General features: G+C 39.3%; 1 protein-coding gene across 2 annotated transcripts in view; it reads left to right on the top strand.

The window, feature by feature from the left end:
• LOC103042235 (serine/threonine-protein phosphatase 6 regulatory ankyrin repeat subunit A) overlaps positions 1 to 24741 on the top strand; it is a 44435-nt gene that overhangs the window by 7689 nt on the left and 12005 nt on the right. Inside the window, exons 1-10 of one of the 2 annotated variants that reach the window (XM_022668553.2) lie at positions 5943 to 6120; positions 11488 to 11571; positions 16043 to 16121; positions 17537 to 17607; positions 17772 to 17972; positions 18945 to 19032; positions 19568 to 19710; positions 20856 to 21068; positions 23267 to 23345; positions 23495 to 23609. In XM_022668553.2, the coding sequence (XP_022524274.2) occupies positions 5971 to 6120; positions 11488 to 11571; positions 16043 to 16121; positions 17537 to 17607; positions 17772 to 17972; positions 18945 to 19032; positions 19568 to 19710; positions 20856 to 21068; positions 23267 to 23345; positions 23495 to 23609 (1223 nt within the window). In that variant the 5' untranslated portion in view covers positions 5943 to 5970. Of the gene's footprint in view, positions 1 to 5942; positions 6121 to 11487; positions 11572 to 16042; positions 16122 to 17536; positions 17608 to 17771; positions 17973 to 18944; positions 19033 to 19567; positions 19711 to 20855; positions 21069 to 23266; positions 23346 to 23494; positions 23610 to 24741 lie in introns of those variants that run through there. The other variant, XM_049475716.1, reaches the window with a different exon arrangement.

Raw genomic sequence — 24741 nt, 5'->3', positions numbered from 1 at the left:
ACTAGCACATGCTTCCTCCGATACATGTGAAGTCAGCCACCGCTTCTTTTCGAGCTGCTGCTGATGCAGCATTACCGAGCAGCCAGCGCGCTTGGAGGAAAGCGCAGCGGCTCGGCTCCAGTACATCAGCTCACAGACGCCCTGTGCTGCAGACATCCCCGTGGGAGTGATGTGGGGAGAGAGCGCCATCTACCCACCCAGAGGGAGCAGGGCCAATTTTGCTCCCTCTGACGCCGGCAGCTTGATGGCAAAGCTGCATGAGCTGGGGTTCGAACCGGCGACCTCCTGCTCATAGTGGCAGCGCTTTAGACCGCTGGACCACTCGGCGCCCCTTTTAATGTGTTTTTGAGTGATTTGTTCTTGTGGCTCAGTGTTTACAACAAGCGTTATCAAAGTCCTTATAGGCAAATCTGTTCACTTAGCAGCCAGATTTGTGACACTTATACTTGTGGGTATTTATCTCTAGGCATAGGTGGCCAAACTCTCATCTCATTATCATTATCAGTTTTTTGTATGAAAAATGAACAAACACTGGATTTGGCTTGTTTTGGCTACTGTATGAACACTGTTTTTTTTTCAGGCTAATTACTACTGCAAAACATAATACTGTACAACTGTGTACTGTACCCCTCATAGGCCACGACAGGAACGACAGATTTCCAATAATGAAGTGAAGTGAAAAGCAATATATTAGATTTTAAATGCTCAAAATGCACAAAAACTTATTTAAGTAGAGTAATTAATTATGTTTCCTTTGTTACTGTCCACTTGGACAGTGATACTTTGTAGATTGTCTAAATAAACAAGTGATTAATTAAGAAATAAATCAGCAATGAAAAGAAGTCTTCTTATTTTTTTGTCATTCAAAATGTGTTCCAAATACTGTGAGAGAATTTAACTGTGAATGAGCAACATGTACATTGTTAACACCAATAATTAATGCACAGTTTTGTAACTCATTTTATGCATTTCTGTCTCGATACCTCAAAAAAAAATGTATTGCTCCGTTTTTTATTAAAGGTAAAAGTAAACATAGTTTTCCATTGTGAGATTTCTCAGTACAGGAGCTCTGCATTTTTTGCATTTCTTCACTCTAAGGTGTGTAAAGTTCTTTCTATTTTAATCGGTAAGCGTCTGAACTTTCGGAATGGGATGACCTTTCTGCTCTGTTGTGTCCTTCACAATAGCTCTAATAAAACATGACCTTTCTGAGGTTTGTTTCTGCTGGTTTAGACTGGAGAGTGAGAAAGCAATGTGATTGTCTCTTGGATGTTTTGCTAACTCATAAGGTTTGGTTTGTTGGACGTAGCTCAGTGTAGTGTGCAGTGATCTGATTGGAGGCTGGAGAATATTTTAAATGCCATTTTTGCAAAAACATAGTGTGGGTGTTAACAGGATGAGCAACATTAACTGTGCAGTAACAGATGAACATCTGTTTCTGACTAACCCAGCTACTCCACCAAGTAGCTGTAAAGAGTGTCTAATTTAATAGAGTAGACAGCGTTTAAAAAGTCCAGCAGCACTGCCGTGTCTGATCTAAAGTGGTGTTGTAACTTCAGGGCTTTTTCTTCTTGTTTTTTTAACCATAGCTTGACCTTTTCTGGCTGTTTCTGTTAATTGACATACATATTTCTATAACATTCTCCTGCTTTGAGCACCAGTTTTTATGAATAATTGTTATACAGGTATCCACATACAGCATTACCAATTCCCTCTGTTTATTTTCTCTTTATTGCATCACATTGGAATTCGATTATGAGATTGAGAGGTGTTTCTCGACTGTGAATTTGCTTGTATGCTGAAAGCGCAGCAGTTATTTTGAGAGCGGGTTCCTGTCAGATGTTATGTAATGCTCATAATACAGTTCCAGTCTGTGCATGCTGAGCCTCTTAAGCTGTATTTTGTGCTAATATATATATCCAGCACAGATCCACTGCCTGTTCTGTTGGTGATTATTCTTATATTGTGCATACAGGTCTAGTTTTTCTGTATTACTGGCTGACAAACTCAGAAACGCAGCGATTCGGAAGCAGCCGGAGCCGTCCAGCCTTCCCTGCATTAGATAAAGAGCTCCAGCATCAGTCAGCTCGGCATCCAGTCAGCAACTTCTGAAGAGGGAGGAGGAGAAAAGAGGAGAGGAGCAGTGATGAAAGTGGGCTGGAAAGTGCTCTGAGATTTATGAGAGCTTGTGGGGGAATTGATACAGATGTACCATCGCTGTCTGATTAGTCATAAGCTATGCTTATGCTGTGGGTTATGTTTTATTACACTTAGCTGTGCTTAACAATCATGGCAGTACTGCAGATCATACAGAACACTCGTAGACTTGTGGTCTGTCTCTGTTTCTTCATATGTTCTCTCATAGCCATTTTGGTGGACTTTCTAAAGCCTTGCAATGCTGTGTTCGTGTTGAGAAAGAGCCAGTTGAGTTAATGGTTTGCGGTGAGTCTAGAATGTTCCTCCAGGCTCTCGTGGGCTCTCATATGTGAGCAGTTAGCTTTGTACACCGGAGACCAAATTTCACTGCTTTAACTTTGTATCTCTGCTTGCAGGCGATGCAGATGTTTTTTGGTTGTTTTAGCAGGATGGATTCACAAAAATTGCACAGCAGTTATGATTATGATTATAAACATTATTAAACATATGTAGATCAAGGTTTCTGGTTAAGTAATTTCCTCAGATATCAGAGCATTAACCGTATTTGTTAATGGCAATTCAGCAGGTCTAGCCAGTGTGTGGGGGTGGGGGGCTAGTTATCTAAGTTAAGTGAAGCTAAGCTATGTGAACAAAACTGTAATAAAACAAAATACTTTCTTTTAAAGTCAAACGACTACTGGGTGTTAATCTACACAGATTTCTCATCTGAAAACTGTTTATTCGGATGAGTAAAGTGCTTCCATTTATTTACAGTAAACTTAGATTCACAAATTTCTCCAGCACTAAGGCTGGGGCATTAGCTTTAGTGGCTAACCACTACACTTAGGAGGCAGGGGTGATGGTATCTAGCGGTTCTTCCCACGTAGCTTGTTTTAACATGATAAATGCGCAGACTGCAGTCAGATATACTCGTCTCTGAGCGGTTAAAAAGCTAGTGCTAGCCGGGGTTAGCAGCAGGCTTCAAGCCTTATTGGTGCGAAAAATACGGTAATTCCCAATACTGTGCAGGCCCCCCTTGTGCTGCCAAAATTGTGACACAAGACATACTAGGGCTGGGCGATATGGATTAAAAACTATATCTTGATATTTTTTTCTCAATTGCGATATACGATATATATCTCGATATTTTTTCATGCCATAAGGTAATATCAAAAAGATTCTTTTGACACAACTTTAAAGTCCCTTCTTTAAATAAATGGTGTGATCATCAGATCTGAAAGTGTATGAGTCACTTATGCCATTCTTAAGCATGTATATGTGCCATTTTGCACTTGTGACTCTGAGCTGTTAGACTGTGAGTGATTCAGCAGAGACAGTGTGGAGCCTCCTGAAGGTCCAAAGACTGTGAATGTGAGTCTGTGTGAGTGTGTGTGTACGTTTGTGTGTGTACTAACACTAACCGCAGCCCGTTTCTCTTTCATGTGAAACACAGAAGGCCTTCTTAAAGTACACACAGTCAGTAGAGCACTGTGTCTAAGCATATTCTCCAGTTCAGAGTGTCTGATGACTAATCATAATGCTATGCCGATTTGTCATTGAGATGCTGTTCTCTGCAGGCCAAAATGTGTCTGCTGCAACATTTATGGTGGAGCATTGAATTTAATAAAAATAAAATAAAAAAACATTTGATATACTCAGGTGGAATACAGTTTCCCCAGCTTAAGATTGTAAATGTTAGTTAATATTAATACTATTAATATAAATATGAATAATATTAATATTCTTTGCTGAATCTATGCTATGATATATCGTGACACAGAAATATCATGATATTAAAAATCCATATTGTGATAATAGGGCTGTTCTGTCTTAAAAGTAGTATATTATTTACTGTGAAGCTTTAGGTGTATTTATTGTATAATTGTTGTAGTTTGCAGTTTATATGCATGCACTAAATATTCTGCAATATTATTTGCTGCATTGTATTATTTTATGCTATATTATTTATTTTGCCACATTATGATTATGCTGTTATACTATTATACTATATTCCTGAAATGAATTAATTATTTTAGTTTTCCTATATCGCCAAGTATATCGTTATCTCAAAAATACCCTGAAATATCGTGATATTATTTTAGAGCCGTATCGCCCACCCCTAGATTATTTAGTGAGTAAATATTTAATCTGTTGCGTTTGAGCTCTTTTGGAGACACAGACTAAGTTAAATGTAACCTGGTTGTAATGTGGTACTGTTACACATTAGTTATTAGTCATCAATGAAATTTGTTGTGAACATTGTCGATTATAACAACCAATCGTTGCAACCCTAGTCACAGGACACGATGCTAACTTCCGCTAACTTTACAGACAACAGTTCCTGTCCCAAGACTTTTGGCACGTGTGTGCATGCATGTATGTAGGTACATGGTCTAAATCAGTGCAGGATATCGATTGGGGTCACCGTCATTTGTTCCCTGAGGCCTCAGCTGTGACCTGCATGCTGCAGTTGCTTCCGCAGGAAAGAAAAGCTGACCGGTCTGCAGCTCTGAAGAGCCACACAATGACCTCGTACTGTCAGTCAGCCCCCTCGCCACCTCACGTCCTACACTTTAATATCAGAGCCACACACACACACACACACACACACTAACACACTCATGTACCTCCATACTGACAAGCTGCGTCCTTTAATTCTCCTATACCTTCAAAAAAAAGTGTCGTTTGCTGTCATTTTTCTCTTGTGTGCTCTCGCGCCCTTTTTCATATCATGTTTCATTGCTGTATACGCGACCCTCGCTACCGCCGGGGCTCGTAACTGCAGCCCCATTCAGTGCTGCAGTTCAGTGATAAATAACAGGAGGTGCATGGAATACCCTTTTTGGGTCACTTTCTCTTTTTTTTCTCTCTTATTCTTCTTCTATTCCTTTTACCTTAATTCTGCCCTTCTCATTCATTTTCATTTTCTCTTTCTATTTCTCCCATCACCTTCTTTTAACGTTCTCATTCTCCCCATTACTTTCAGTCATTCTACCCATCCCCCCCTTCTCCTATCCCAGCACTAACCCTCCCCTCTACTGTCTGTGCTCTGGTACACTGGAGGATTAGAATTGCAGTGCAGGCCGTCTCTATTGGCTGGGGCTGAAAAAGCGCTGTTTTCAGCAGGCTGCCATGCTGTGTGAATGGAGAGAGAGGGAACGAGAGAGAGAGAGAAGCAGAGAGGAGAGGAGAAGAGAGGAGTGGAGGCAGAGAGCCACGGATCGCAGCATTGTTCTCGCTAATCAGGCACCAGCAAGCCCCAGCAGCACTGCCTCTGTGAGCACGCCGGGGCTTTTATGACCGACTGTGTGTGTGTATGTGTGTGTGTGTGTGTGTCTGTGTGGAACAGCAAGAGCAGTTTGTCATGTCCTTTACGCAGCCTCGATCATTGCAGCTTTGGCATTGGCTGCCACAGGACTGAGGAATTCCCACCCCTCTGCACTATGCACCGTTAGCAGGCAGGCAAGCAAGCAAGCGTGCATTAGTGTGTGTGTGTGTGTGTATGTGTGTATATGTGGACGCAAAGAAGCAAGCGGGATGAAGGAACATCCATAGGATCCGTACAAGAAGGACAGAACAAGGCCAGACCTTCATCTCAACCCCTGCTTACACTGGAAAACCCTGGAGTACCCTTATATTCATATTCATGCTGGAGTAACGCGGATTCACGTCTTCTCGTTTTTCGGCTCTCTTTAATTTAGTTTTTTAATTTAGCTTCCTTTGGATTCATTTTTTTTGTTTCCCCCTCGATTCCCATCCATATATGTGATTGTACGTGCCTAAACGCACGTGGGGGGGAGGGTGGGGGTTTATTTCGCGATTTCGGGAGCACCTATGAGGTCGGAGCGAATGAGCCGCGTGTGCATCGTTGTCCTGGAGGAGGTGGAGGATGACGAGCCCTCCCCTCTGCATTCTTCCAAAATCGCGCCGGACCACGTCCCCCAGAATTCGGCCCCTGAAACTCAGGAACCTCAGGAAGAGAAGGTGAGGAAGACGAAAGATTTAGAAGCATAAATTAGCATTTTATCATGTAGCCGTTTGTTCGCTCGATATACTGTGTATATCCTTGTACTCCAGGTTGTCCAGGTTGGAGCGAATCGTTATGATTGGCCTGCCTCGTATACCTGTTTCGGGAAATTAGCTTGGCTCTCTTTTATGCATTTAAGAAGATAGGGCAAATAATTACTGAGCTGTTGGATCTTGTAGAGCATTTTTATGTTTCTGCTCTGGGCTGAATGCCATTGACTTTTGTCCTAAAAACAGATTTAGACACGTTTTCATTTAGCGTTCAATTCAGATGATGCTTTTAAAGATCAGGAAAATTAGGAAGACTATTCTGTAGTTATTGTTTTTTTCTGAGCCTACTTCATCCATGGATAAATGCATAAATAAATACATTTAGGGAAGGAAAAAGGCTGAGCTGGCTTGTTTCTATTGTGGAACCAAATGACAAACACTGCCACACTACAGATCCACCCCCCTTTTTTTTTTTTTTTTTTTACAACAAATGGTCTTCTGACCTCAACGTCACCTTCACACCTAGTAGGGTTGCAGTTTTCATTCATCTTCAGAGCAAACCCATTCCTCTCAAATCATTCACTCAAATTATGTTATTTACCAATTTATCTTTTGTCTGTCTTCCAAAGGCTTCATGGTTCTTCATTAGTCTGTGTCCTCAATGCACAGTGCTTTTTCATCAGTGCTAATGTAAGTGAGCTAATTAAACATTATTCAGGCTGTTTAAAGATTTCTAACTCCAATGCTTCAGACTCTGAAGCAATGCTTCAAAACGAAGTCTGAAATGCATCCATTACCAAAGCTGGTTAAAGAAAGGATTCCTTTCTTTACGACGCTTCCTACCATCGTTCCGCTCTGTTATTCCCTGACCTGAAACAGCTGTGTGTGTGGTGAAGCTCCTCCCATTTCTGAACAGGTTAGGGATTGCATCAGAATGTGCCGGCAGTGGAATGGGCCCCATTGATGATCGAGTAGCTGCAGGATTTAGCATACATCAATTCATTGTGAATATAAATAAGATTGACTAACTGGTTACAGTGACCTCTGTCAATGGTTGGGGTCTATGTACAATAAATGAGAGATGAGGAAAGATTGCATTTGATTGCATATCCTATTCTAGATCCATAGGCATTAATTTGGAGTTGGTCAACGATCTCTCCATTCCCAAACAAACCACACAATTTGCAGCTGAATAGCTTCCACACTTCTGTGGACTGGTTTGACGCTGACTCTGACACTACTAGTTTAGCTTAGTGTTGGGCGATTACCGCATAAAATAAATGATCTTCAGTTATTATTATTATTCAGTTATAATTTTTGATTATAATCGATTTTCTTCCCCTACGAAAAATCAAACTACAGATGACAAAGAAATGGTTTAAAACTAGGTTTACTAGAGGTGGGCGATATGGCTCTAAAATAATATCACGATATTTCAGGGTATTTTTTTGCGATAACGATATACTTGGCGATATAGGAAAACTAAAATAATTCATTCATTTCAGGAATATAGTATAACAGTATAATCATAATGTGGCAAAATAAATAATATAGCATAAAATAATATAATGCAGCAAGAAATATTGCAGCATATTTAGTGCATGCATATAAACTGCAAACTAAAACATATTATTATATTATATTATACAATAAATACACTTAAAGCTTCACAGTAAATAATAAACTACTTTTTAGACAGAACTGTCCTATTATCACGATATGGATTTTTAATATCATGATATTTCTGTGTCATGATATAGTATTGCCCACCCCTACTGTCCATTCCTACACCAGTTATTTGGTCCAGTTTGCCAACATGTTTCGGGCAGTTCACTCACATTCAGTGGCTCACCATGTGTTAAAAAAGGCTGCCTGCTGAGCAGTGACCTCTCCCGATACCTGAGCTGAGGGTGAGGGGAGCTGCTGTAGATTGAGTGTGACTGTAGATCTGCATGATCACCGTTCCCTCTGTTTACTACAGCTCCGTGTTGGTATGTAGCTCCTGAGTCACTTCCAGAAAGTTTCCATACTGTTGGGAAATGTCAACAGATATAACCGTGGCTGAACGGCAGCATTTATTCATCATTTTTTAATCTGGGTTGTTTCCCAGACGTCTCCAGTGTTGGTTGACCACATCCTGTCAATCATTTGCTCTTATTACATCAGGGGTCAGTTGGAAAATAGCGCTGACCGCTCAGTCTCGTGTACGCGAGCCAGCAGGTGCCCAGGATTTATCAGCATGGCTGGTAAAATCATCTAACCTGTCCAGTGCAGTCCAGAAGCTCTCATGCTCTCAAGCGATAAGGCCTCGTTTTCACATTAAATATGTTTATGTGCAAATTATTCATTTTTTTCCTCTCAAGACAGAGAACGGCAGCAGTTTACAGTCAATATTCACACAGACACAAACATTTATGGGTCAGGCAGAACTCCCAATGAAATGTAGGTGTATTAAAAGTATTATTTTTTTATTGATTAGATTTCGTTTGGTAGTCTTTTGTCTTCATAGTCATTTTCATAGTTAGCAAGTAAAAACACTTTCTTTAAAGTTTAATTTAAAATTTATGTAGAACACCATGATTTATCTGGGTATGTAGGTACTGCGATAGTCTAGCAATGTATACAAATTACATTACAAGTGGCAATTAGTCATTGTTCAAGCACTGAGTGTGTTTCACTTTAAATATGTTAAGTAAAGTTTGCATATCCTTTGCATACATAGTTATTTTGACTAATAAGCCAAATAATAAATAGTATAGAATAGTATAGAATAGAATAGAATAGAAAATATTTTATTGTCCACAATGTGAAAATTCATCTTTGATCACTCATGGCATAAAAACACCAACAACCGATAACCACACATACTGCACACACAAAATAAAACAAGTAAATAATTAGTTCTCTCTTGCCCTTTAATGCTTTTTTTAATGGTTTTGTCTCACCTTTTCTTCTCACCTTTTCTTCTCACCTTTTCTTCTCACCTTTTCTTCAAGTCTTCACATCTGTAAATGTCTTCCTGTTGCCCAGACAAAAAAAATAGTTAGGAAACAGAGGACAGTTATGCTAATATTACGTCTATAAATCACTGATTAACTACTTTATTACACGTACTGCATTAGCTAGCTAACTGAAATAGCAAATAGCATTTGCTTAGAAAACATCGTCCATAAGACCTTGTTTTCCGACAGGTAATCTAAGAAGTATTATGATATTAAATTAACAGTCTGAGTGTATAATTTTACTGAGCATGCTTAAAAGTACTTTTAAAACATGCATTTTGGTGCAGTATATTCTGAGTGAATGATTACGGCAACGTTGCTCAGGTAAACAGTAAAAGCTGTTCTTTTTTTATATATATTTTGCTTTAATATTAATTAGTTGGCTAAAGCACAAATCTGTGCATATTCGTCCATAAAACTATAACTTGTTGTATTGTGTGTGTGTGTGTGTGTGTGTGTGGTATTTTTTCTATTTTATTTATTTTTTTATTTCATATTTTTAAAGGTTGTTGTCACTATGTTGTTGATGGGAACTGGAAATGGGATCTGCCCCAGCACAAAAGCATAGTGCATCAACACTGAAATTCCAACTTGACACTTTTTTATAATCCATGTAGTCAATTATGTCAACTAATTGTACAAGGTTTTAGCAGTAAACACTCTTTATGTCAACCACACGTCCACATTCATTGTGGTTTGTCTCAGCCGGGGCTGTGGGGTGTTGCTGTAAGTGTATTTGGTGCTCTGCATGCTCACTTTATCCTTTATTTACCACAGCTCTATATTGGTGTCCTTTCTGAGTGCTTTCCTATCATCATGGCTCATTGTTGTTTGAATATTGTTAGAACATCATACCATAAAACCAATGCCTGGAATAATGAGCGTTATGTTGTGCAAGTTCCTGCACTTGGGAGGCCATTGGGGTCGTTTTAATCTCATTCTAATTTCTACCACAATGAATGAATTGCCTGCGTCTGCTCTTATTAAGCTTTTGTCATGCTACACTGACTGAAAACCCACAGGCTACTTGTAAATGTTTGACTGACTCTGTTGTCTATAGCTTTTCCAGTGCGTTTGCTTTTAAATAGCTTTTTTGTCCACCCAGCGGACTAGATCCAGCTTCAAACTAGCAGTGCTTTCCTTTTAATTTCACATACTAAGCTTTTAAGCTTATAAAGCATTTAGCAGCATATTATTTTCTTTGTATGATACAGTTTGAGCTATTTATAGCATGTCTATAAGTTATTAAAGTTCGGATTAGGGGTGGATAGTATGGCTCAAAAATAATATCACAATATTTCTTTCAGTATTTTTCTTTTTTAATATGACTATTAGGGCTGCAACGATTAGTCAATACACTCAACTTAGCCTCCAAAAGTGCCCAAAACGACAAATATTTACATATTTACTCACTAAATATCAGCATTTTCCATGTTTAAACAACATCTAGACATTTAAATGCCTTTTAAATCTCTTTAAATTTTAATTTCTATCGATTTTAGAGATTACATACAATAATTACATACAGTAATCGCTGAATAATAGTTGACTAATCTAAAAAAAAAATAAATCATCAAATTACTAATCATCCAAAATAATCATTAGTTGCAGCTCTAATAACATATATACGATATGACCGAACATCTTTCAATAATATATTACTGCAACAAAATTAATATTAACGTTTTATTTAGTGTATATATAAGTTTTATTCATTCAGTAGTGGCAAAAAAAAACAATTTTATTCAAATGTAAGAGACTTACTAAGACCCTGATTTTTGCATTAAATTTTTAAATCTACTACAAAATTAAGCACAGAATATTTAATACAACATATAAACAGTAAACAAACAATTAAAAGTAAAATACAGCAAATAACAAAACAAAAATAAAATGGGCGTCTTTCAAGAATATCACGATATCATAAAATGTTATGATTTTTTGTAAATATAGTTAGGATATAGTCATCCAATGTCCAGCTTAAGCATAAGTATAGGTCTCCACTATACTGTTTGAATGTTGATCTATGGTTGCCAGTATTGATATACAGAAAGCACATCTTTTTATTTCTTAGAAGTTAGATGGAATTACAGTTCAGAGAAAGCATCAATCCACAGGTCAGAAATATATCACTTACTCTACAGATTCACTTTTGTTATTTATGTTCATTTTTAATAGACCATATTTCTCAACAATACTTCATCATAGCAGATCTTTCAGGCTTTATGCTGATTCTGAGAAGTAGTGCCAGGCAGTCTTCTGCACTGTAGGCTAATACTGCATTGTCTGGCAGTGCTGTGTCACCCTGACGGTTCTCTTTCTCTCTCCACAGCCTTCGTTGTTGAAAGCTATATTTAATGTGGATCCAGACGAAGTTCGCTCTCTCATATTCAAGAAAGAAGATGTCAACGTGCAGGTATTGTCCCTTTATTTGATCTTGGAGAATATGAATTACATGAGCAAACAAACACTTCTAAAGAAGCATGAATGGCTTAAACTGAAACACTTCTGTTACAGCCCTTCAGTCCAATTCAGTTCAATCAGTTCTGGCATTAGGTCTCCCTCTAAAATGAGATTTTGAGCTTAAGGGACCTCCTGGTTAAATAAAGGTTAAATTAATTAGGGACAATCAACTTTTCACAACCACAGATTTTAAAATCTAAGATGAGAACAATACATACAAGTTTTTTTTTTTCTGTAATAGCTGAAATATACCAGCTCTGCTCAAAAATTTAGTTAAAGTTATTTTTTTTTAAATTTTATCCAAAAAAAAAAAGATTTTAATCAAAAGTCCAAATAAAATAAAATAGTCCATTAAATACAGAGCTACGTGTGTAATTTTTTAAATTTATTTATTTACTTTTTTTTTTTATAACAGATGGATGGCATATCGCCACACCACTAGAGGCACTGCAGAGCGTTTTGTAGAATAGGACAGCCAAAGAAGCCAACTGATACAGCTCAGCTGTGTCCTAACTTATAGAAATAAGAACAGCAATTTACCTGAGGAGCTCTTGTTGCTGCTCCTCACTGTATGAGTGATTTTATCCGAGTAAAATAGAAAAACAACAGAGCTCAGTAGATCCTCCATTCACTCATAGTAAAACCAATGAAACGGAAAGGAATAATTTTTTTGACTGAGCTCTCTCTCTATCCCAAAACTTTTTTTATCACAATAAATAGAGATTTAATTCTTGTTCAGCCCTACAGCGTGCCCTCTGCATGGTTTCTGAAGTTTTATCACCTTTATAACAGTTTTTTATGTCTTTATCAGAGTTTGTATGTCTGCTCTACTTAATAAATAACTCATTCTCAGGGATGCCACAGATGTTTTGGTCTGTCTGTTTTTTTTAGGATGCATTGGAGCAAAGTCTAAACCTTCTAAAGGGGGTCCTTCTCAATCGATTTGAGAGATTTGGCTCTGAAGCAATTGTAAGGATTGTGGTCCTGGAGTACTCCACTGTTAAAAACTGCTGTTTTCTATGCAGCAGCCCAGTAGGACTGGGTTTTTGCTCGATTGTAACCTGGGGGCTGAGACTGGGTTCAGATCAGGCAGACAGAAGATGACCTGCCCTGCTAATGGCCCTGGCTCTGTCACATTGATTTCCCGTAACAGTAAGCTGGAGAGCTAACCCTGCACCATTTAGAAACGAATGTGTGTGGCCCTCCACTCGAATTCTTCCTGGCCTTGTTTTTCCTGTCCTTAATGCTGCCTCGTTATATTCTGGGTAATGAGCTGTTGGGTAGCCGGGGGTTTGAGTGGGCACACACGCAGATATGCACTCACAACACACACGCTCCATGTCTAGATGGAGTTTTCTGACTGAGCACGTCTTTCTCTCAGCGCTTTGGATTTAATGAGAGTTCAGTCTTCATCTCCAGGCTGCTCTTGGCTGGATGCAGAGACATGGCAGCTTTCGGGGGACAGACCAATCACTGGGCGGCTTGCCCGGTGTGCTCACATGACCTTGTTTATGGCTTCTGTGTGTGTGTGTTGAAAAAGAGAGAGTGAGAGAGAGAGAGAGAAAGCAGAGGATGAGATGTGAAACTTGTTCATCATCATCATCATCGTCATTATCATACCACGGTAAATCAGAAGCAGAAACCCAGAGTGGCATTTTGGGTTTATTCAAATTATTGTATGATTTAGACTTGTGAGAGCTTGCAATACAGAACCGAATGAATTGTTGTCACCGGTTTCGTAATTAGAACTTTGTGGGTGAGCTTGCAATGTTCCTAGCAATCCAGTTACATAATATTGTGCCCTGGTTTTTGCATACAGTGCTGAGCTTAGGAGTAGAGAACGCAGAGTGGCGTCGAGGCTAGAGCATATCGAGCAGCGGCTAATGAAATGACCACAAGCAAAGGATGAAATTTAAGACCTGGTTCCAGTTTGTGAATTGACTGCAGTGGGAACTTATTGCATCATATATCATAGTAAAATAAAAAAAAACATAGAAAAAATGCAGAGAGAAGTGAAACTGATGTGCTGATCTCAATCTGCCTTAAAAAATTCAATCAGCAGTGTGGGATTACTTTGGTTACCCCCTTAAATTAGCTCAGGGTTCCTCGAGACTGTCAACGTATGTCGGCGAGTAATCCAGCTCAGAAAACAGTAAGCAGCATAATGGCTAACATGCTTCAATCCTGCTGAGGCTGAATGTTAGCAATGCAGATAATTTGCACCAATACAGCGGAGGCCAACTGTTGTCTGTTAGCATTGTGGCTTTTACCCAGCTAAGCCCAGCTATTATCATTGCAGCTAACCTGCTAAAGCATGTTGTGTTCTTACCTTTTCAGCAAGTAATCAAGCTTTGATAACATTTGACATCACGTCTAAAATGCTTCAAGCCTGTTGAGTTCGGATGTTAGCAACACAGCTGAACTGCTCCAACACTGCAGAGGTCAGCTGTTGTCTGTTAGCATCACAGCTTATTCCCAGCTAAATCCAGCTGTTATTATTGCGGCTAACCTGCTACCTTATTGTTCATTTTGCAGGTTCAGAATAACACAGAGAATTAAAACATATCGTAACAAACTGCGAGATTTAACGAAATCTAAAGCATGTGATTTTCTGTAGCTGTTATCTATCTGCATAACATGCTCCAAGCCGGTTTAGGCCGATTGCAGTGTCTGCAAACATCCAACTGACCCTTGCTCTCAACAGATTTGTACGATATTTTAGTGCTCTGCCGTTTAAGAACAGCCTTAAATTCGATTCCCTCAGCTACATTGGGATCTTGGAGCGATGTGCCCCAATTGATCTGTGTATGTTAAGCATTTATTGAAGCTTTCCATCACTCTGCATACCACACACAAACCCAGCAGAAAACAGCCAGACTGCAGCCACACATTCATCAAGCAGGAAGCAGTGAAACAGATACCCAGTCCATCACTGGAGCTGCTCATTCACCAGAGTAGATATTGTGTTTTTATATATTTTTTTAAGATGGGCAGCATGAGATCCGTGCTAAGATGAAGGAGAAGGAAATAAACATGTGGACATGTTATTACAAAAAAATTCTGGGAGAAATACTTTTTCTGGAATAATTTCAGGGGTGCAAACACTTTCAGCTATGATTGTATCCTCCTGAGACTATTATATTTGTTTTAAATGCTTCCAATTTCAGTACTAATTTCAACCTAATATATATTGTTCCATATGACTTCTCATTTTGTCTATCAGGGTAAAGGACACTTTAATGTCCTTCCTGTCCTTATAGTCAATAATACATTAAATAGGTGGTCAAACAGCAAATACAATGTAAAAAAAACACTGCTGATACACCCCTTTCCCAATCCTAGTCTCAATGGAAATACTAAAAACATATAAGACCCTATTTTAGCGTTCTATATGTCAGCCGTCAACCTTATGTCTTTGCTATCGTAACAACAGGAAAAGTACACCTTGCGCAGCTCCAAATGCACAAAAGGCATGTACTAATTCTCTTAATTAACCATGAGTGTGTTTTGGGTGTAAAGTAAAATAAACAAATCAGCGTGTCACCTGCCATTCTCTTTAAGAGCCAAGTGCACTCTGACTTTGGCGAATTGCTATTTTAACAGCGCAGGGCTTCTGCAGTTCTTAGCAAAGGAAACTGAGCTGCTCGTTTACACTGTAAAGGTGCATGAGCAGCTTGTTTAAGGGGACAGCAATGTTATTTTGTTTTCTGTTCATTGTTTATTGGAGAGAATGTGGACTCCAACTTTAATACATTCTGAACCTGTAGGGAAAAAATTACTATTGGGAAAATATCTATAAGGCCCTTTGGTATTTATTGTTCAGGTTTTTACAGAAGGGGCCAGATCTATTTTAGTGAATGTTCTGTCATTCCACAGTTTGTAAAAAAATTGCTGTTTGTAAAAATAGAGGTATTTTCCCTTGCACATTAATATAGTTAGCCAAACTTACAGTAAAGCAGCAACATGTGTTAATGAGCTAACCGTGTTATGAGGAAAATAGCATTTCTAGCTCTCGCTGGGAACTCATATGGAGGCTGTTTTCGTCATTTGAGCTGCAGGCTGTCATCACATATGCCCTGTCATCTGCATCTGATTTCACTTTCAGTTTTCAGAATCGTTTTTTCTTCTGCTGTTTTAAATTATTCTTCTGTCATTTTAACAATATACACCTAATTCTGAGTGTTTTTTTAATCAGTGATCTTATCTCTACCCATCTGTTCAATATTGGCCTTCCATTTAACACTTCTATCCAAGTTTATCGTAGCCATATAACTAATTCCAAGCTTCCAAGCTGTCCACAATACAAGCCAACAGTTTTATTGTTGTATTAAATTGTTTAAAGGCTTTTATGTTTCTGTAACTGATTGAAAAGCTGTGCTTTTATGTTAACCTTTTGTCTTGTTTGATATTTTGATGTAATTCAGGACAATGAGAAGAGGACGCCTCTACATGCTGCAGCTTACTTGGGCGATGCTGAGATCATTGAGCTTCTCATTCTGTCAGGTAGATCTAAGCAGTTTTAACATATTAACTGAAATGAAATTTCTGGCAAATTGTTTCTGGAATCCATTTTTACCCAGAACAGAAGGTTTTAGTTCTGCAGACATCATTTTTAAGGTTTAAAACTCCAGTTATAAGCCTTTTTAACTAACTGTAAGTCCAGCATCAGATTACCAACCAGTCAGCTCACAGTAGCAGTAACGATAGTGCCTTTACTGCCTAAAAAGAAAAGTTTACTGTAGAAAAATGGAAATATACAGTTTTTTTATACAATTTTTCACTTTTTTTTAGTAAAATCCATTATAATACTTTCTAAAATTAAAGAAATACTCAAAACAAGTAGTTTAGTCACTGCTTAATTTTTTTAGTTTTTGCTTTTAGCTCTTTAGCTCTATTTACCCACATTTATAGATGATTTACTTGCCAGCTCTCTCTCTCGAGTTTAAATCCTTTATTTAAAAAAAAAAAACTTTAGTATTTTGTGCATTATTGAGTCAAACACTAAAAAATGTTTTGTGTGTTATCAGATTGTATCAGCTTGTTATATGGCTACTGTGTAGATCTCCAAATTGAGGAGAGTGTGCTGATTGGCTCTTTTTGTTGAAAGGCGGGACTTAATCTGTAAACAGACTCCATAATGAGCATTTTAGGAATTCCGTTCACATTTTTACTGTGGTCGGTTTCCTCAAAATTAACTTCTCCTTTTGCCACTGTTGAAGGAGAACTCTGGGGTTAAATGGACTTTAAGGTGCAGTAAAACATGATGAAGGGTATTAAGCCCACCTCTGCTCTCCTACAGCTTTTCAAGATCCAGTCATTTTATGCATTTTACAACAGGAGCTTCAGGGCATATTTTGCCCCTGATAAATCGCTTTTTACACCGTTATCCAGGATCAAAGTAGCTCCAAACTTCATTTGTTAAATCCGGAGAGCCCTGACATTTAAAATAAGGCATTAATAACTTAAAAACTGCTCAAGAAGCTCATTAAGTCCAGTAAACCTGATACAGACTGGGTTCTGCATTACCATGCATGTGTAAAAGGGGCTCTTGGTAGAAAACGCCCCTTTACTCACAAGCCTGTTCTCTATTACTGAAGAGAACTGTGCCAGAACATCTTACACGCAACTTGCACGCCCCCCATTCATAAGAGCACCCATGAATATACTCACTGGGAGTCAGCTGACTGCCAGGAAAGGCTGGGATTGCATGCAGTAAAGGGGGGAAGGGTTCCATTAGAGGAGATTGATAAAGAGTAGCAGGTGCTGCTGCACTATTTTAACCCTCACAGATGTTCTTCCAAAGAGCCACAGGAGTCCTCTAGTAAACAGGGCTTAAAAGGGGCTCGCTTTAGCGGAGTTTGGACCAGCAAACAGTGTCTTGGTCTTTTCTCTCATCTTTCTATCACTCTCTCTTTCAGGCGCGAGAGTAAATGCCAAAGATAATAAGTGGCTGACCCCTCTTCACCGCGCCGTCGCCTCCTGCAGCGAGGTATTATGTTCCACCACACAAACACCTACATCATAGAAATGCAAACAAACCTCACACACACACACACACACACACAAAGCATTCACACACCCCCACGCCGCCTCCTCTCTGTCCCTGTGCTGTGTTTATATGCATGCTTGTATGCTGTCTGTGTGTTTGTATAGGATGCGGTTCAGGCACTGCTGAAGCACTCCGCTGACGTCAATGCCCGCGACAAGAACTGGCAGACGCCGCTGCACGTGGCCGCCGCCAACAAAGCCGTGCGCTGCGCCGAGGCCCTCGTCCCCCAGCTCAGCAACGTGAACGTGTCGGACCGCGCTGGACGCACCGCCCTGCACCACGCTGCCTTCAGCGGCCACCTCGAGGTCCCACTCTTTTTTTCTGTATTTCCTTTCAGACATGTTTTATAATGTAGTTGTAATGCATTTAATGCAGTCCAAAGTCCTTTCCGGAGGGGATTAGTTTCTCCGGGGGTCCTGGGATAGTTTCCTCTTTTATGGGGGGGGTCCTCTGTTATTTTCAGGCTTCGTACGGTCATAAAAATCCTGGCAAAGTCATGGAATTTGAAAATAGCAATTTCCAGGCCTGGAAAAAAAATAAATAAATAAAAAGTTTTGGAAAGTCATGTAAATTTGGTCTACAAATCTGTGTTTCAGTTAACTATAAAAAAAAAATATTTTGAGCTCAGAGTTACCTCAGGATTTGACACACATTTTATTATAAAAAATTGTGTCATTCATTTTAGGCCTACTATAAACAATTTTGATTGTAGTTTTAGTTGATTTTTGTTTTATTGTCCATATTTGCACTGTTTTAAAAATCGTATGGTCATGGAAATTTGCCTTGAAAGCATAGAAAAGTCATGAAAAAATCATGATAATTTATTGGTTAAAAGGTGTTTAAAACCTGGATTTTATTTCCATCCTGAACCACCATTTCTCAGATGGCCTCTGAGAAAATTACAGACTTTTAGTCCCATCCGGACTCACATCTCTGAGTAACGTCTCTTCGCGTTTAATAAAATAGCTATTTGTCCACTGCCGCGCACCATAATTACAGTTTGCGTGCGAGTTTCCATGGAGATCCACGTAAAAACACAACAGTGAGTGGAAATGGAGGAGCTACAGACGTTTACATCGTTTCTAAGTGAACTCCCACACTTTGTGGTAAAAAAAAAATCATATCACCGTATCGAACCACTTTATATCACAGTATGTATGTGTTTATATTGAATTCTTGTCCAGCCCCTGCCACAGAGAATATACAGAATATTATCGGCTTAAAACCCGATGTTACTTACATATTCAGTTAAAGTGCTTCTGTTTGTTCTGTTGTAGATGGTGAAGCTTCTGCTCTCCAGAGGAGCCAATATTAATGCGTTTGATAAGAAGGACAGACGGGCCATCCACTGGGCTGCATACATGGGTAAGAATTGGCGGAATTAAAACAGTGCACCTCAGTGAATCAGCTGTGCTTCATTACTCAGGCTGTGTTTATTTAGCGTAATGCCTGCTCACAGAAGACTGACGTGCAGAAGCGGAGCAGTTCCAGCAGACAGAGGAGCTTCAGTCTCACAGAAAGAACGCTCAGGCTTCTGCTGGGCTGGGGCTGTTTGTGTCAGGCTGTGGCTGTTCTCTCTGAGAGAGAGAGAGGGCTGCTCTGTTCGCCTGCCTTTGTCTCATTTGGCCGTTTTACCACCCACGCTCTCTCGTCTGGATCTTTGCTCTTTATTTATTTATTTATTTATTTATTTATTTTTTCGCTTTCCTTCTTCTTTTCTCCTCCTTCTTTCTTTTTTATCATTATATTAATCTTATTGCGATCATATTCCTCAATTTGTTTTTATTCTCTTATTGTCTTTTGCTCTTACCTCACTCTTATTACCAGCATTATTTATCTCAATATATATATGTTTTTTTATTTCCCTCCCTCCTGCATTCACACCCTCCCTCTCTCTCAGGTCATATGGAGGTGGTGCGATTGCTGGTGTCTCATGGCACGGAGGTGGCGTGTAAGGATAAGAAAGCCTACACACCGCTCCACGCTGCAGCCTCCAGTGGCATGATCAGTGTGGTCAAATACCTGCTGGATCTCGGGGTGGATGTGAGTCTGATCTTTCCACACACCTCTCACCTGACTCCTCTCACACCTGGCATTCTTTCCTTCTTATAACACTCTCGTTGATGGAGTCCTCTGAGGACTGCATTTATTTTTATGCTTAAATCAAGTGCACACATGCTTCTTTTGCCTCCTCATATCACCATTGTGTTTTATTTAATATACTGGATGAGATATTGGAAACATCGGTTGTTGCCTTTTTAATTTTTATTATTATTAAACAGGATGGGACCAGATTGGGGTTAGAAAATTAATAGAAATCGAATTAATATTAACCCACATTCAGAATTTCAACTAAAGGTTCAATTAGCAGGGTAAGAGCACAGTTTTACTCAAAATATTACAATGAACACAACATTTATGGGAGACATACCAGTCACCCATAATAACCAGAGTTCAAAAGAGGACAAATTGTTGGTGCACGTCTTGCTGGCGCACCTGTGACCAAGACAGCAAGTCTTTGTGATGCATAAAGAGCCACGGTATCCAGGGTAATGTCAGCATACCACCAAGAAGGACCAACCACATCCAACAGGATTAACTGTGGATGCTGTAAGAGGAAGCTGTCTGAAAGGGATGTTCAGGTGCTAACCCGGATTGTATCCAAAAAACAAAATCATCAGTTTCATTGTGCAACCCCTGTAGCTTAGCGCAGTATTCTTCAATCCTGTTCCTGACACCCCACCTGCTCTGCACATTCTAGAGGATTCCCTGCTTTAACACACTCATTGTAATTCCGAAAGGGCTTGTTAATTAGCTGATTAGTAAGAATTATGTGTTGAGAGAAGGGAAAGCCATACATTTGCAGGGTATTGGTGTGCTCTAGTATTAAAGAACTCTTTTTGAAGCAGTTAAGAGTCTTTTTAGTTCATGTTCCTGTGATTTATGCCCATTCTAAGTAGCAAAAGCCTTTTACTGTTCTGAGATTCTTCGACTGTCCTCCTGAACTGTTCTTCTAATGATTAATGCAGCCCTTAATTTAACTTTAGGTGGAACCAGATTATGGCTAGATATTTAATAGAAATCAAATTAATAGACCCCCGTTCAGAATCTCTAATTACGTGATCAGTAATATTCTCTCTTTCTCTCTCTCTCTCTCTCTCTCTCTCTCTCTCTCTCTTTCTGCACAGATCAATGAGCCGAATGCGTATGGAAACACCCCTCTGCACGTGGCTTGTTATAACGGTCAGGATGTGGTCGTGAACGAGCTGATAGAGGCCGGTGCTAATGTGAATCAAGTGAATGAGAAGGGCTTCGCTCCACTGCACTTTACCGCTGCCTCCCGCCAGGGGGCGCTGTGCCTGGAACTTCTAGTGGGTAACGGAGCTGACGTAAACATTAAAGTGAGTTGCCAGACTAAAATCAGCTTTAACTGTGTTGGAAACTATTGTCTGTGAAGTGACGGGTATCTGTATCTGTGTTTTAATATGTTTTAAGATTTAATAGATTGGTTTACTTTGCTAAACAAAAACATGCGCAACATGTTGAGTCAGATCCAGTGAGCTCTCTGAGGCTTTTATTTTACAAGTGGAGAACATTGCCAGATGAAGCCGTTCTTGCAGGTTTAGGCCAAGATCAAACCTCTAGGTCTGTAAAGAAGTCAGAAATATGCTCACAAGACCTGCAGGTAGCTCTTTAAATACATTCTGCAATCAGAAATAAACGAAACAGGTGTGATTTTTATCCATCTAAATAAAAAGACTCTAGATTCTAGCCTGTTTTTGGTTATGTGACTGGGTTTCTGTGGTACTATGATAAGGAGTTAGCGGGTTTGGATCCTAGTTATGCAGCTTGCCATCAGTTACTGGAGCCCTGAGGGAGCACAGTTGGTCTTGCTCTCTCTGGATGGGTACAGTAGATGGTGCTCTTTCTTTCCCCTCATCACTCCTAAGGTGATGAGGATCAGCACAAGGCTGCGTCTGTGAGCTGATGTATTAGAACCGAGTCGCAGCGCTTTCCTCCGAGCGTAAGCACTGTGTTGCTACTCGGCAATGCTGCAGCATCAGCAGCAGTTCAAAAAGAACAGTAGTCATGTGCTAGTCTTTACCCTTCTTATATACAGCTGTATAGTATCAGCTAAAAGGGTTGGAAAATCAGCCTAGATATATTGGGATCAAATCATTTTGATGTTCATAAATTAGATAATAATTGTGAGATAAATAATATGGTAGAACTGTCTGCCTAATTTCATTCATTAACATGAACAGCGCCATGTGGCTTCACTCCACCATCCAGGGAAGAGGGTGCCAAGGCCTGTCCAGCTGATTATTTCAGAAATGGCTGAGCTAAGCAGCATCAGAAACGAACCAGCAGCCTCAAAATACACTTCCTGCCTTCTTTTGTTTTGTTTAAACATGTTTTCCCATGTAAATACAGCATTCCATTTAGTGTTCATGCATTAACATAAGTTAACCCGCTGCAGTAGTGCTGAGCGGTGAATGCTTGTATTGACTGGCAGTGTTTGGGGCAACAGACTGACCCACACAAGCGAGTCCTGGAGTAACAGAAGGTGGGGAAAAAGGCTGTAGGGAACAAGCTGCTTTGAGTTCTTTGTGTGTGTGTGTGTGTGTGTGTGTGTGGGCTTGTGCCATAGGCTGTGCTTACATTTCTTAGTGTTTTAAAATATAAGTTAATATGAGAGGGGAAAAAAATATGACTTTTTCTATTGCTTAGTCTATAATGAATTATTGACACAATTTTAAGAACTCTCAGATTAAAGTAATATAATATAGGGGCTCCAAGTTGTCCAGCGTTCTAAAATACTGCCAATATGATCAGGAGATCGCTGGTTCGAATTCCGGTCATGCAGCTTGCCATCAGCTGCCAGAGCCCTGAGAGAGTACAATTGGTCTTGCTATCTCTGGTTGGGTACAGTAAATGGCGCTCTTTCTTTCCCCTCATCACTCCTACGGTGATGTGGGTCAGAGGAAGATGGATGATCACAAACAAACTAAACTGAGCTGAACTGCTTGTTTTTTTTAGGCCAGGAGTGGCATAAAGTTATCCAAAAGCAGTGTGAAAGACTGGTGGAGAGCATGCAGAGACACAAAAGTTGTGATTAAAAATCTGGGTTATTCTATCCCAGACGTTAGTGTTGTTTCTAAATTAATATGAACTGGTTTTCTTTGCATTATTTGGGGTCTGAAAGCTCTGCATCTTTTTGTTATTTCAGCCATTTCTCATTTTCTGCAAATAAATGCTCTAAATTATTATTTTTAATCAATATTTTTATTTGGAATTTGGGAGAAATGTTGTCTGTAGTTTAAAGAATAAAACAAAAATGTTCATTTTACTCAAACATAAACCTATAAATAGCAAAATCAGAGAAACTGATTCAAAAACTGAAGTGCTCTCTTAATTTTTTCTAGAGCTGTATATTCTTGCAATTAAAAAAACACTTATTATCGCATTGACACCATGGAATATTGTGTTATTTATATTTTAGGCTCATATCACCCATCTTTTAAATAAGCATTTTCTTTTTTTATCAGAATACACTGGGTTTTATCTTTCCTTCACTTCTCTCTCTCCTTTTTGTCAGAGTAAAGATGGGAAGACTCCGCTCCACATGGCTGCCATCCACGGCAGGTTCTCCAGATCTCAGGCTGTCATTCAGAGCGGTGAGTGGCACCTCGCCTGTCTTTCCTAGATCTTACCACGCTTAATTTTCTGCCTCATTCCCGTAGTTCTGTAACTATTTTCCTTATCGTCCGTCTCCTTCCGCCGTCTACTCCAGCGTTTAAATTGTTGTTTGACTGTGTGTTGACAGGAGCTGAGATAGACTGTGAAGATAAGAACGGGAACTCTCCACTGCACATAGCTGCCCGATACGGCCATGAGCTCCTCATCAACACACTCATCACCAACGGGGCCAACACCGCCAAGTGAGTCACTACTGCCTTCCTCCTCATCACTATTTCTTCCTCTCCCTCCTCTCAACAGCTATACCAGAGAGCATGAAAGGACACTCTGGATATAACAGATGGCAGCCATTGAAACTGTACCTTGGCTTGGCAGAGTTTCACTCTTAAAGGCCTGCTCACACTGTGGTCTTTTCCTGCAAAGCAGCAGGACTGATTCGCCACTCCTTTTTATTAAGTTTGCCACGGGTCTGGATTCTAACTTACAACTGCAGACCACTGCAGACTATACAGCTCTGGAAAAGATTAAGAGAGCACTTCAGTTTCTGAATCAGTTTCTCTGATTTTGCTATTTATTCTATAAACTGCAGACAACATTTCTCTCAAATTCCAAATAAAAATATTGTCATTTAGAGCTTTTATTTGCAGAAAATTTGAAATGGCTGAAATAACCAACAAAAAAAAAGATGCAGAGCTTTTAGACCTCAAGTAATAAAAAGAAAACAAGTTCATATTCATAAAGTTTGAAGAGTTCAGAAATCAATGTTTTTTATGCATCTTGGCATCTTGTTCTCCTCCACCAGTCTCACACACTGCTTTTGGATAACTTTATGCTTTTTAAACTCAACAAGCAGTTCTGTTTGGTTTCATGGCCTTTGATCATCCAATCTTCCTCTTGATTATATTCCAGAGGTTTTCAATTTGGTAAAATTAAAGAAACTCATAATTTTTAAGTGGCCTCTTATTTTTTCCAGAGCTGTATGATAGAGTTGGTTGGTCTTCGCTAGGGCTGGGTATCAAAATTTACAGTACCAGTCAACATTTGGACACACCTCTTCTCTTCTCATTCATTGTTTTACCTTTTTATATGATTTTTTACATTGTAAATTCAATATTGAAGACTTCATTAAAGCTCTACAGGAACACATGCAGAATTATTTTGTACACACATATATATAATGTATGTATTTAAATATGTTTTATAATTTAGACTTCTAAGTAGCACGTTTATCTTTGAGGACAGATCTGCACTCTCTTGGTATTTTCATTGAATGTATTTTAAAATTACACTGCCTGTCCAAAAAAAAGTCTCTATCTGAGATTTAAGTAGGTAAATGATGTGTTGGTTGGTTGATGCTGCAGTTGGTCTGCAGGT

The sequence above is a fragment of the Astyanax mexicanus genome, chromosome 3 (assembly GCF_023375975.1).
Source record: "Astyanax mexicanus isolate ESR-SI-001 chromosome 3, AstMex3_surface, whole genome shotgun sequence".
In the NCBI taxonomy this organism is placed as follows: Eukaryota; Metazoa; Chordata; class Actinopteri; order Characiformes; family Acestrorhamphidae; genus Astyanax; species Astyanax mexicanus.
The sequence above is the reverse complement of the archived record's forward strand: the minus strand, read 5'-3'. Positions and strand labels throughout refer to the sequence as shown.